Below are 14,536 nucleotides of genomic sequence, written 5' to 3'. Positions count from 1 at the left end.
TTGTGATATTCTCATGAATGCAAATTAAGAATATCTCTGATAAAACCTGAAACTGATCTAGATTGCTTTACTTTGCGCTGGTTTCATCAGGCAAAGCTCTTTTACTTGTGGATGAAGACAAGGAAAGGTGGAGGTGAAAAAGGAAATACGAAATAAGGAATAACCAAACTAATCAGCCTCTCAGACAGCTCCCACTTATAACACACTTTATCGGCTGAATGGCTGCTGATAAGGGTCGACTAGTGCCAATGAGGCTGGACGCACTGCAAACACTAAGGGCGATGGTTGGCCATGTGGTCCACGGTTCACACTTTTAGCTTGAGGGCAGTCCTATCATTGAAAATCTTCTCAAAAACACATTTTTATGGTGATGTGTAGACAATAAAAGTTAGTTTGCATGTGTGATTTTGAAGTCTTTAATTGATTTAACAGTTAAAGATGATCAGCTTTACATTTCTGAGCTGTGTGTGGTGATCAATGATGCTTAACAAAGCTGGCGCTGCATTGAGACCTCAAACAAAAGCAGTGGTAGTAAACTCAGAAGATCTACTTCAGAGGCTCCAAAGTCCAGATTTTGGCAAGTTCTCTCAAGGATTCAAGGGCCGTGTCCTGGAGGTGATCCAGTCCTGACACCCTGTATGGTCTCTCTGCTGTACTTCACCACTAGGGGGCAAAGTTACACGTTTGTTACTGTGTAATCCATAATGTGCTGCTTAGTTGCTATGTTAGACCAAGGAAAGCTATAAAGACCTTGCTTAATAAAGCAGAGATAAAATTGTGTATGCCTTTCATGTTTCTGCCACGATTACACACTTAATCTGAGGCCCATGCATTTTAAAATTAATGTATCAGCATCTCACATATACTGTATATTCATTGGCAACACAAGTCAGTTGGCATTTTGTTTGTATAAAGACAAATACACATTTATAACCACAAGACAAACTTTTTTTTTAAACTTTTTAAATAAATAAAGCATGCTTATCATTTATCACTTTTTGACAAATTCCTGAATCCACATGTAACCTAGCTGTAGAGGAGGGAAAGTCAGTGTTACATTATGTTGCTGTACTGTTTTTATGCTGTCTTATTGGCCAAATCTTTCAAAAAGAGGCTTATAACCGAATCTCACTGAGACTTTTATTTTTTTTTTTAATAAAGGAAAAGAGGAGGAAGTGCAATGAGCCTGTAATTCCTGGATATGCCCCTGAGGCATTCAGATCAATGTTGTTGTTCAGCGATCATCCAACCAATCAATCATTCGAAAAACTCAATGAACATAGCCTATAAAAGTTTTAACGTGGTAAACTCATAGACGCCACATTGACTCCTGGTTCGCACGTCAACGTGAGCGCCATATTGGACCTTGCAAGGCTGGTCTGTAACCCTATACAAGTGAACGGGGGAGCTGTCGTTTCTCTAGATAAAAAGCACTATGACTTCTACATTTCTCAACCGGTTTCAATGAGTTGTTTTATATTCAAAATGTTATGATCTACGATTTTCTTTTTTTCCCCCAAAGATTTGGGTGAAAAACTGTTAAATACGTTAAAGTCACTGCTTCCGGTTCATGGATCACCGGTCTGTCCTTCAATATGGTGGGATTCAGTCAATTATTAGGTAATTATTAAAAATTAGTACTATCATATCACATTTTCCTTTAAGCATTTTTCACATTATCAACTGTTCAAGTTCATGTTAGCTACATCTTTACAAAACGTTTGCTTCTGTAACATCAGACAGGAGCCAGCTAACGGTCGTTATTGTTAGCTAATCCATATAAGTGTCAGTAGGCAGTAGATTTTTGGCATCATTGCACGAAAATTCCATAATAACCTTTCGGCATATTGTAATAAAAGTGTTCTGAGTGATAACTAGACCTCTGCACCTCATGGCTCTGTTTTCAGGCTTTAGAAAATCTAGCCAGTGACGGGAGACTTTGACCAATCACAGGTCATTTCAGAGAGAGAGCGTTCCTATTGGCTGTGCTCCGGTGAGTCATGTGACCAGAACATGGTGTTCCCAAAGAGATCTCAACCTGGCTGCCGGGTCACAAACTTTCTCATTTTACAGCTAAACAGTACACTACAAGATGTTTCTGAAGTCATTTGTGGAGAGAAATAGGCATTACAGTAAAAGAATATTGATTAATATTTGATCAGCGCTGTCTAGTTTGACCGTTTGGTCGGAGTTCGTGAGTGATTAACAGCCGGCTAGACAGCAGATCCCAGGACAGCTCTGATTTCGAGAATAAAGTCATAATATTACGAGAAAAAAGTTGTAATATAACGAGAATAAAGTCATAACTTTACGAGAAAAAAAGTCGTAATATAACGAGAATAAAATCATAACTTTACGAGAAAAAAAGTCGTAATGTTACGAGAATATAATCATAACTTTACGAGAAAAAAAGTCGTAATGTTACGAGAAGAAAGTCATAACTTTACGAGAAAAAAAGTCGTAATATTACGAGAATAAAATCATAACTTTACGAGAAAAAAAGTCGTAATGTTACGAGAATAAAGTCATAACTTTACGAGAAAAAAATCAGAACTTTACGAGAAAAAAGAAAATAACACGTAAAATTACTACTTTATAATATTATGACTTTATTCTCATAATACTACGACTTTATGCTCCTAATATTACAACTTTTTTACCCTCAATGTGGCCCTAATACTCGTACCAATAGTCATACCATAAACCTACAACAATGATAAATAAAAAAGAAAATTCAAACAAAAAAACAGTTATTCATTTCCTCTATTTTTTTAAAAAATCCACAGGGAGCCACTGGAGAGGGGCTGGTTGCAAACCCCTAGTTTATACTGGGTTTGTCTAGATGGTAAAACTCCCTCTCTGTCTGTAATCATCAGTTTCCCACAGCCCGTGAACGCCCCACCCATCCATCACACCAGCAGCGTGCGCTCCCAGGTGTGGTGACGATGACAACCAGGAAGTGTGTTAGTGTGTCAACAGCTCACAGAGAGAGCCGCTGTAGTCAAACTGTCCTCAGTCTGAAGTCTGAAGTCTGACACGATGTCCCGACACGACGAGACCCGATACTGCCACCGCTGCTCCTACATCTTCCTCAAGTTCCTCCTGTTCGCTTATGGCATCATCTGGTGGGTGAGTAACCAGAACCTAAAGTGTGTTTTAACAGATATTCCCAGGCTCGAGGAGGCAGACAGACAGACAGGCAGACAGACAGACAGACAGACAGACAGACAGGGTGTGTGTGTGTGTGTGTGCTGTAATGCTCCATAGAAAGAAGTATGAATAGATCATTGCAAGAACATTTCTGACATTTCATCCTGTGTTTTCAGATTGCAGTGTTCAGTTTTGATGTGTAGTTTTAGAAGCGACAGGTGTGTTGTTACCTGTGGAGTATAATGGGATTCTGCAGGCTCTCATACCTTTGACACTTTGTCTGTCTGCTATGTGGCCACACCTTCCTCTGTGCACCTTTACCCTGCTCTCACCTGAATCATAATGTTACTGGGTAAACACAACAGAGAGCAGATAAAGAGAAAAGGAAAGAGGAACAGTATAGGCTGTATTTTTATTGTCGTGTCCTGCTGTGGTCAGACATGAGTCACGTGTGTGTGGGCCACAAGATGACAGATCAGCAACAAAAGATTTCAGTACATTATGTAAGAGAAGTGAAAAAGCATTAAATTGCTCTAAATGACAGTAATTGCAGGTCTATTGTTCAGATATCTTACCAAGTAACATAACTGCATGGTTTAGCATCAAGTTTTCATATTCAGGGAAGTTTTCAGCTTATTTTTTTTCTGGTTCTCTTTTATTTTTTAAAGAGATAGAACATTAACACATCAGACTTCATAGCTCATACCGAAAAAAGTCAATGCCGCGCCCCCTTTTAGGGGATAGAAAACTGAAGATACCATATATATCAATGCAATTTGACTTATGTTTGGACTGTAATTTTGACAAAGTTCGTACGCATTCATCTCTGATATACAAACGATTGTTTGTCAGTCATGTCCATGTCCAATAATTATTTTGCGACCTTGCCTCAACCTGAGTGTTTACGATACCTTAAAGCTGAAGAAGGCGAGATTGGAGCAAATATGATTTAAAAAAAGTTTTTTTTTATAAAACGGTCGCTATATCGTGACAGTAGTACATGAAACAGGTAACCTGATAAAAATTATGTTCCTCTGTGTCCTCTGGTGTCCTCCAGTGCTCCTAACGGCATCTGCAAGATTTCACATACCGGAGGAAAACAAGCAGTAAGAGCTGATCTGAGATCCGCTGTCTAGCTGCCGTCTATGAGAGTCGGCTGTTAATCACTCGCGAACTCCGATCAAACGGTCAAACTAGGCAGCGCTGATCAAATATGAATCAATATTATGTTACGTTAATGCCTATTTCTCGCCTCAAATGTCTTCAGAATCATCTTGTAGTGTACTGTTTAGCTGTAAAATGAGAAAGTTTGTGACGCCACCGCCATTGTGAAATCTGTTGAAGGAACGCCAAGTTCCAGTCACCTGACCGGAGCACAGCCAATAGGAACACTCTCTCAATGAAATGACCTGTGATTGGTAGGGGTGTGACGAAATATCGTGGCACGAAATATCGTGATATAAAAACGTGACGATACGCATCGTTGAGATGAAAAATTAAATCGCGATATCACGGCGTAATAGGTACAACCGGCTCCGGGGCTGAAGCTGCAGCCTCTTGGTGTTCAACACATGTAAAGTAAAATCTGGTCTGCCCTCGCGGAAATTGAACCAATTGCAAGCTTCTGTGTCGGAGCTCCACACACATCAACACACACACAGCGCATTCACGGAACAGCTGATCAGAGAGGCCGCGGTGGAGAGACGAGTTGACGCTACGCTCGTTGCTGTAAGTGCAATAAAACTTGTGTAAAGCCAAGATACGTTATTACACCTGTTCAACAAGCATAAACACGATGAAACGGTTAAACATGAAGGAAAGCAACTTTTCAATCTGCTCTGTCCGCCGTCTCTCATCCACCGCCGCTATGTTTACACAAGCAGAGCGCGTTAACTCGGCGGCTAACAGCCGTTAGCTCGAAAACAGAGCCATGAGGAGGTGCAGAAGTCTATATTACAATTACAATATGCTGAGAGGTTATTATGGAATTTTTGCCCAATGATGCCAAAAATATACTGCCTACTGACACTTTACTAGATGAAGGTTGATCGCCGCTTCAGTCTTCTCCCGTCCCACACAGTGGCCGGATATTGCTTTTCCAGACTTCTATACATATTTGATTGAATCATATTAGGCTATGTGTTGTCTGTAAATAACCGACAACACGTTGAGACATCTGTTTGATCTATAGGCTGAGATTTAGTTGGAGACGAAGGTCTGATGCTGCTATGACGTTAATGTATTGACTCTATTACTGCAGCAACCTCACACTCAAGCTAATGTTAGCTAGCCATGCAAGTCACTGTCACCGGCATCATTTAGTGATTTACAACACTGACAGTGAATATTCATGTATCGTATGTGCCTCAAATCTCAATGTGAAAGCCTCGGTTAATCTACTACAAAACAGCTTTACGTCATTTTCTCTCCTGTGACAGCGAGTTTCTTTTCCCCAAACGGGAGCGCAGAATCCATAAAGTCCCACTGACTATTATATCTTTTTAGGACACGGCAGGGGAACAAAATCAGAGATCAACGTTTTTGGATTTATTGCTGGTGAAACCAACTACACAGCAACTCTTCAGCATAGCGTTATTACTATTACCGGTTTGTTTAAAGTACAACTTTGGAAACATGTTCTTCTGTTTACGCTGTAACCGTCTATGAGGGACACGGGATTGTTTTCCCCCAAAAGGGGGCGTGGTCATGCGAGCCAAATCTGGATGATGTATTGCCGGTCTGATGTATTCATTGTTTTCACGGGACGTCACGGCCCTGTGGGCTGGAGAGCTGGAGAGCATTCTCCACGGCAGCTCCCAGGCTCTGGAAGTCCCTCCCATAAGACATCAGAGACTCTGAATCCCTCTCACTATTTCAGTCCCGCCTCAACACCCATCTCTTCTCCTCCGCCTACTCCTAGTCCCCCACCATTACCCATTTGTCTGTGTGTGTTTGTGTATGAGTGTGCGCCTGTGTGTCGTTTGTCTGCTGTTTGTCTCCCACCGCTTCCCGTTTATATTGTTAAGCGTCTTTGAGTTCCTGAAAAGCGCTATAAAAGCCACATTTTTTATTATTATTATTATTATGGGAATGCCCACCTGGAGGGATAAACCACAACCGCCAACAACAGCTCAGCTTTTACAACACTAGCCAAAATGTTAGATAGTTGTTGTTCAATTTGATGCACAAACCGAAAAGAAGACAAGCCTCGGTTGTGTTTCTATAATACTCTTATCAACATGGGAGTGGGCAAATATACTTGCTTTATGCAAATGTATGTATATATTTATTATTGGAAATCAATTCACAAAACAAAATAATGACAAATATTGTCCAGAAACGCTCACAGGTACTGCATTTAGCATAAAAAATATGCTCAAACCATAACATGTTAAACTGCAGCCCAACAGGCAACAACAGCTGTCAGTGTGTCAGTGTGCTGACTTGACTATGACTTGCCCCAAACTTCATGTGATTATCATAAAGTGGGCATGTCTGTAAAGGGGAGACTCGTGGGTACCCATAGGATCCATTTTCATTCACATATCTTGAGGTCAAGGAAACCCTTTGAAAATTGCCATGCCAGTTTTTGCTCGCCAAAAGCTAGTAGACATGGTCCATTCCTTCGGTTTTCTAGTTTCATATGATACCAATATCTTCACTCAAGCTTAAAAACTGAACAAAAACGAATTTGCCTGAACACGTTATTATCGCGCTAACTTTGACAGCCCTAATATATATCTTTGTTTTTCCTCTTTTGAGAGCTGATCTAGACACTTGTGGGTTGTAAAAGATAAAACTTTGACAGGCTTGTGCGGTAGCACTACGGAGTGCCCAGTGACAGCTTCCATGTTGGAACGATGTTTTGGCCTGCGTGGCTCCGTGCCAGTCATGTGACTGAATACTATGAATAGTGTGCGGTTTACATTCACAGCGGTTTAGACTCCATCTTTTAAGTGTTTCCAGTAGAGCGGTGAAGTGTCCCCGGAAGGGCACTCTTTGTCCAACGGATGGATCAGTAAGTAAATAATAGCTCAACTAAAAACTAACATTATCTTAGCAGTAGAGGCAACTTCATATCAATAACTTTAGAGGGTCTAAATTTGATTGTTAGAGACCCTTTGCAGCCTAACAGTTACACATCTTTGTGGTTTAGTGCTTTATTATGTTCTAAGATGCTGCAATTTGTCCAAACAAGGGTGAAATGCGTTAATAATTATAATTTACTTGTATCAGTTTATTTTTTAAAGGCACTAACTTAAAGACGTATAATTTCTGGTGATGACACCTATTTCAACAAATGTCTTGTTATAACTGAAACAAGCTCCTCTGATGGCTCACATTATGTCCGTTTTTTTAAAGAATAAAGGTTTTTGTGCGACACAGCCAATCCCCGCAGCTGCTCTCTCTCATAGACAACATGGCACATTTGCGAGGACAGATGGCTGATTGACACAACACTTACAGTAGAAAGAAAAATCACGTATTTGTTTCCTCTGTGAGACATTTCTGAAACGTTTATTCATGGGGAGAAAGAGTGGGATGGTGAGGCAGAGCGAGTCCGTAATGGGTTTATTATGGAGAATGAATGCTGCCTTGATAGGAGAGGTGAAACAGATTAACAAGTTATATTTACTTTGCTCCTACGGCTTGTTGATTCAGTCATGTTAAAGAGACATTCTCACCACACGCTGTCTCTGAGGAATGTGGTTTATCTCAGCGTGATACAGTTAAGAATAAAGAACAGTTTGGATCATATTGATGCATCCTCCAGGAAACGTTGACAGTAGCAAATGTTCACACATACAGCATTAAATGGTGTTTTATTCAAATCAGCACCAACAGTTGTCTGCCATAATGTTTCATTAAACAGGTGTGAGGAAGTAATTAAAACATATTTTTAATTGACTGCATGATGTTCCCACATTTCTTGTTATTATAGGTGGAAACAACAAATGCTGGCAGCGTTATGGGCAGCAGTGGTCAAGTTCTCTGGTAGTTATTTATTGGGAGGTTTGTGTCGCCCATTAACGTTTCAGTGGCATGTTTTCAACCTCAGACCTTTGCTTTCTCATAAATCCACTAATCTTTTAATCTACCTAAAAAGGAGGCTGTACAAGTATTATTGGCTCTTACTTTCTTGCGTTTAGATTTTTATTTATTCCTCCTTTTTTTAATTAAATGACCTGTTTCTCATACACATGACAGGATGCCCATGTGCTGGAAATCAGCTGCTGACGCTGCAAACAGCCAAGCAAAATAGCATATGTTGTGGGAACAATGTACAGGAGTTATTTCCTGCTCATAGTGGAAAATTTCAGTCACACAAGGACAATGACTTAATCTAATCCAGCTTTGTACTGTGTGATCAAGTGTGTTACAGTAGAAAAACTACTAAAAAAGCAAAGTATGAGGAAGTAAGTTGTTGCTGTATGTATGTTAATGCAGAAGCAACTGGAGCTTCTGTGTTTTGAAGACACATCTGTGATTTCAGCAACTTCCTGTGGGTTGATTTCACTTCAGTCTGCTGTAGGAGGTTATCTGCTTTTCTTAACCTTTATTTACCCAGTGGGAGTTGAGCACACTTCATTTGACAGTGGCTCATACTGATACACACTAAAACACATGCACACAGTGTAACGCTGGTCTTTGACTTTTGACCACTCATCAGCAGTTGTAATTACACTGTGCTCTGGGTCAATTTGGGACTTTGTGCCTTACTAACTAAACAACAGTTGTTGTTGTGTGGGGCAATCACTACATATTCAGTCCTTGACATACCAGCAACCTTTACTGGCGTTAAATGTAGAGGTTGACTGATTAATTTGTTTGGCTGATTAATTGATGCCGATAGGACGTTTTAGAAACTTGTACAAACAAAAATCGTCATCGGTGGAATTGGGCTCTAATAGTGGCCGATGGCTGCGCAGCCGCCACCAGTCACACAGGGACGTACATCACCGCTTTGCAGGATTCTCCACACACATAATGAGGCCACTTTTATTGAAAAATATCTATGTGCATGTGATTAACTCCTGATCATAATCTAAACAACTGTTAAAGACCCAGCATTTCTCCTCATATGCTATTTTTCTACTGCTTCTACTGCTGTTCCCATAATCTAATGTGAAAGTATTTGATTTGCCACATTCAAATTTGATAATTGCCAACAACCCACTTAGAAGTAACATGAGCTCTGATTGGTCATTCACTATCCTCAGTGTTCAGAGCCTCCCTCGCATACTTCCACATGTCGTCGGCAACAAAATACAAAAGTTAGAGTCAATGAGCTACGGTTATTCGTCTGTCAGCTCGACTTTCATTGTTAATGATGCACATTGGCTACACATGTTTGAATTAAACTTGGGTATCTTTAAATCATAGATGATTCTTGTTCAAATTAGTTTGTGTGAAATTGTAAAGCAGCCGACAACTGAATTGAGAGATGTGATATGACAGGAAAAAACAAAACAAGCCTTTCTCAAAACCAATTTGTGAATTTATTTATGAAGCCATATTTTTTTTGTAATTTAAAGAAGAAACAATGATACATACTGTATTTCCAGTCTACCATTTCAATGCATATTTAGTTGATTACTATTTTCTAGTATTATATCAATTATTCTATTTTACCACTGATGCTCTGAGGACAAAGTCACAGTCCTACAGAGTCCTTGTATAAGTGCATTCAATCCTTTGTCTGCAGCTTGTAGCCTGGTTGATTTTATCTGAGTTTCAGCAATGCAATGTATGCAGTTAGTCAAGCACACTAATAGCACTGTGAAATTGTTTCAGTAGAGTGTAATGGGTTATATAATACAACTTAACCTTGGCTTAATGCCCTGATATTGTCACTAAGTCATCTGCAGCTCACTCATGATCATCTTTACAAAGACATTTAGAAAGGGGCTCTGTTTATGGCTCTAAGTGCGCCCTCTCCTCTTGGCTGAATTGAAGTTCAGGGTGGGCATGCGACCAGCCGGCAGCAAGACACCATAACAGACAGCAAGCAGGGACATTTAAGGGAAAGACATTATGGTGGATTATAAACAGCACTTGGATCTTCAGATCTCACAGATGACTACTAATGTAAAAACACTCCTTTTCTTTCCATCCTCCTTCCTTCCTTCCTCCTCTCCTCTTCTTCACTGACATGCCTGTCTTAATTTGGAAAAGCTGTGAAGATCAATCGTGGGGAGGTAGACAGTCATTAGCAACAAACGTGTCAAAGAATGAGGTGTTTGCAGTAGCAACATGCTGTGATCTAACGGTCTGCGACAGCTAACATCTTTCTCGCCAATGGGTGACTTCACGGTGTATACGTCCACTTATTAAAAAAATTCAGTCTCCATTTTTTACTGAAGCGCGTGCGTGCGTATGTTGGAAGTCATCTTTGCTTCAATCAAAAAATGGAGACTGAATTTTTTTAATTGTTTTGAATGACTGCTGGTGTGGAGTGTTAATGATAGACTGTATAAAAAAAGTGGACGTATACACCGTGACGTTACCCATTTGCGGGTGGACTGCCATTTTGAAGCCTCGAGTTCGTCATTTTGGCCGTCTCTATCTTGGTAATTTGCAACCGGCTGTGGCACGAGAGGGTGGACCTAAGTACAACCGAACGCTGATGTTTTCAGGCGACCAAAAATGTTATAATTAACTTTCAGGACCTGAAAACACACTGTGAAAGGGTTAAAGTTGTAAGACAAAAACATTGACAACACCCAGCCCGGACACCGCTGTGGTAGCGACCTGTCATCACAAGGTAGCAACGCCCTAAAGCATCCCCTGCTTTGTGGTCTATTAGACTCTAAATGGGTCCATCATTTACTAAATGAACATCATGCTGAGGTACCCAGTTTGACCTACAAATAAAGTGGTTTAGATAATCAAACGGCTGCAAAACTGTCAGCTTGTTTACAACCTAACTCATGTCTGTGTCGCTCCTTTGGTCCTATTTGATCCCAGCAGTTACTTTCATGCAAACCGTGTTATCAATCATAACCATTACAAATTATGGCCAGAACGAAAATAAAACCCAAGTTTCTATTAAACTTGTTTTCATTTAAAGAAAGTGTTGTGTTTAGCAGCTTCCAGGTGACTGTATACTTGTGTGATTGTACATGAAAGGTGGATGTTGTAAATTTCAGACTCTCGACCCTCACTAAAGGATAAAAAAAATAATAATAATTTACAGTACTATAAATAGGTCATTGGTGTTTGGCCAGTTACTGCTTCAGCTGCCTGATCACATTACAGTCCTACATTTGCTCATGTGCCATGTAATTGAATCTGTAAGTGGCCTTTTTAATTTTAGATTTGCCCGGAGCTCAAGTCATTATAGGGACACACTTGGTCATTTAACTTTGCGGTCATGTCGTTTTTATTTTCTACGCATACATTAAAAGGGAGAAGTAAAATCTGTTGCAAACATCCTGCTTCAACATAATTTTAAATTTTTTTGTTAACCTTTCGGCCCTCACAACTCCTTTTAAGATCAAGAGTAGAAATACAGTTATCCTCAACCATGAAGCATCATGAGACTTGAGTGTATGAGTGCACGGCCTGTTGATAATGTGTTTACATAGTACTTAACAGAGAGTTTGCAGTTCGTCCTTGCAGTTTAGCAGACTGCATGTCACTGTTAACTGCTGTGTTGCAGATGGACGGACTGTTTCATCACTGATCAGTTATCATCCAAACTTTTATTCTGTCTTAAGTAAAAAGTAATTCTATTGAGTGCGGTTCACAGCGAGGTGTTTGGATTATCCTGAGTAAAGGTCTTTGCACACCAAGTCCATAATTTTCATCTGAAATTATCGACTCTTACTCAACTTTAGTCCGTTTTCGGAAGAGGTTTGATTTTCTGCGTTTTTTTTCCGTATCCGTCAAAAGGAAAAGAGGGTTGTTTAACCACTCAAAGCCACCGTCTGTGCAAACATCATCATCCAAAACGGCATGATAAACAATCTGTGCTCCCTGCACAAAGCACTTTACTAAGAAATAAAACAATTCAGAGATGCAGAATGTAAAGATAGATTGTGGCAGGTGATTGCAGAACAGCTTAGAATCAGGGATGGTTGCAAAACAGAGGGTGTACGAAAGAGTAGACAGTGATTGTGCTCTATAGGCAAATGTCATTCATTCATTAGCCCTGTTTTGGACAAGCGCTACCCATTGCACCCACGTAATTATATCAGATTTGTCTTATAATGCAAATTTTCACAAAAAATAGAATAATAAAACGCACCTGTCTCAGTCTGCAAGGTTTCTGTGCGTAACCTTTATCGGATGAAGGATTTAAAAAATGCATACAAAAAATACGGACTTGGTGTGACATTGTTTACAATACTGTGAGCAACACAAATTAAAATTCACTCACCATTAGATATTTCAGACGCAACCAAAACTCTGCATGGATAGATAATATTAGGACTGTAATTTGGGTGATCTGACCCTTAAAGCTTTTCTTCTTCACTCTCATAACGTCCCCGGTAGGCAGTGACAGTTGCTGTTGCTGATTACATAATTATCTGCTTCCAGATGTTAATGTAATGCGGATTGCAGATGCAGCTTTGATGTATGTTAATGAAGATGGGCAACGGCGGCACAAAACACTGGACTGGATAGTTAGCAAATTATTTTTGACTGAAGAATCGAGCTTCTGTCTCAATCTGTCTTGTCAGTGTTAACAACGTCAGTGTGAAACAATTATTACATCTGCCAGATGGTGGTCCTTAAATGAAAGGGTTTATTACAATCTAATTAAACTGACCTTTTGAGAAAGGATCGGATTAACAATTTAAATTTCTATGTAAATGAGCGTTGATGTGATGTATCCTCCAGTTAGTCGGGAGCAGTATGTAGCTGCTCGGCTGCGGCTTAGAGGTTTTTCTTCAGGTCTTTAGCTGCAAACTCATACTGAATATCTCACCATGCAACCCAGGCTAATTAAAACCAACCAGTACACTTATCAAACAGAGACCTTAATGTTCAGTCACTTGTGGCTGCGCTGAGAAGAAAGCCTGCAATTAGCATCCATTAGCAGCTATACCATACTTGTTGAGACTACTTTTGTTTCTGTAGCACAAAACCAAATTAGACAGATCAGTGAAGGCTACACTGCTGTTTGAACACCAGAACAGCCACGACACCATCATTATAGGGGCGATTTTAATGTACAGTATATGACCTTTTCTCAGAACGTCGAAGTTGTTCTTTCTAGTTTTGTTGAAAAGAGAATTGTGATGCCATTTGAGCACAGAAGAGAAGACATAAAGACCGTTTCTACCTGTTGTTATTGAAGACTGATATAGTGTTTTGATGTTCAAGATAATTCTGTTTAAAAAATCTATGGATACAGAAAACCTAAAACTGAAGGATTGAAAGAGAAAGAATCACAAAGACGTAGTGTTAGAAGTGTGTGTATATACACAGTCTAGACAATTATCTGCTTCACAGCATTGAACAATTCTACAATCAGACTTGAATTGATTATCAAATTATGTTGGAGACAAAAATGCAATGAGGGTGTGTGTGTGTGTGTGTCTGTCATGTACTTAGACGAATGCTTGTAATGTGTAATGTAATGTCTATGAAAAGCTGCGGGGGCTGCTCCCGAGCTCAGCAAGCTGCGGCCGTTTAATTCCGTGGCAAAGTGCGGCCAAACTAAAAGTTGGGGAAAAGTTCTAATCATTCACACCATCTAATAATTGTTGAGATATTTCAGTCTGGACCAAAGTGAAGAAATCATTAAGTTTTGGCTTCTGTCTGCTGAGTGTGAAATTGTATGAATTCAGACACCTGCTTGTTTCCCATCACGTTCAAGCTGATGACTAATCCTAACTGCTCCCCGTTGTGTTTCCAGTTAATAGGCGGCTTCATCCTGGCCATTGGCATCTATGCTGAGGTGGAGCGACAACGCTACAAGACACTGGAGGGAGTGTTTTTGGCCCCGGCTATAATCCTGATCCTTCTGGGAATCATCATGTTCTTTGTTTCACTCATCGGAGTCGTGGGTTCACTGAGGGATAATATAACCCTACTGAAAGTGGTGAGTGTTGTGCTGTGAGCAAAGTAATTCATCTTTTTTTTAACAAACAAAGTGGCTTCCAGGATACTTAGGAGTTGTCTGTAAATGTTCTCTATTCTTTGTTTTTTTATAATGACATACTTTAAGAACAATGTGTGCTTTCACTGTGTTCATTTTCTAATTAACAAAGCAGCATTAGTTATGTTAATATTTATAATATTTTTTGTTCCAATAAAGCCCTGTTTGAAACAATATAAAATCTGTAAAAAACATAAACCTGTAGCTGCAGTATAACAGTGCTTCTCTGGTGTGAATTGGTATTAATGGCCAGTTCTTCAGACTAGTTATAGTTGC

The 14,536-nt window shown here is 39.8% G+C and overlaps 1 protein-coding gene across 1 annotated transcript in view; it reads left to right on the top strand.

The window, feature by feature from the left end:
• Nucleotides 1–2,899: 2,899 nt before the first annotated feature.
• tspan15 (tetraspanin 15) overlaps nucleotides 2,900–14,536 on the top strand; it is a 42,605-nt gene continuing 30,968 nt past the window's right edge. Inside the window, exons 1-2 of the mRNA XM_037752682.1 lie at nucleotides 2,900–3,129; nucleotides 14,018–14,203. Of these exons, the coding sequence (XP_037608610.1) occupies nucleotides 3,040–3,129; nucleotides 14,018–14,203 (276 nt within the window). The 5' untranslated portion in view covers nucleotides 2,900–3,039. The remainder of the gene's footprint in view (nucleotides 3,130–14,017; nucleotides 14,204–14,536) is intronic.

This window comes from Sebastes umbrosus, chromosome 2, assembly GCF_015220745.1.
Source record: "Sebastes umbrosus isolate fSebUmb1 chromosome 2, fSebUmb1.pri, whole genome shotgun sequence".
Taxonomy (NCBI): Eukaryota; Metazoa; Chordata; class Actinopteri; order Perciformes; family Sebastidae; genus Sebastes; species Sebastes umbrosus.
This window is presented reverse-complemented; position numbering and strand designations above follow the sequence as displayed.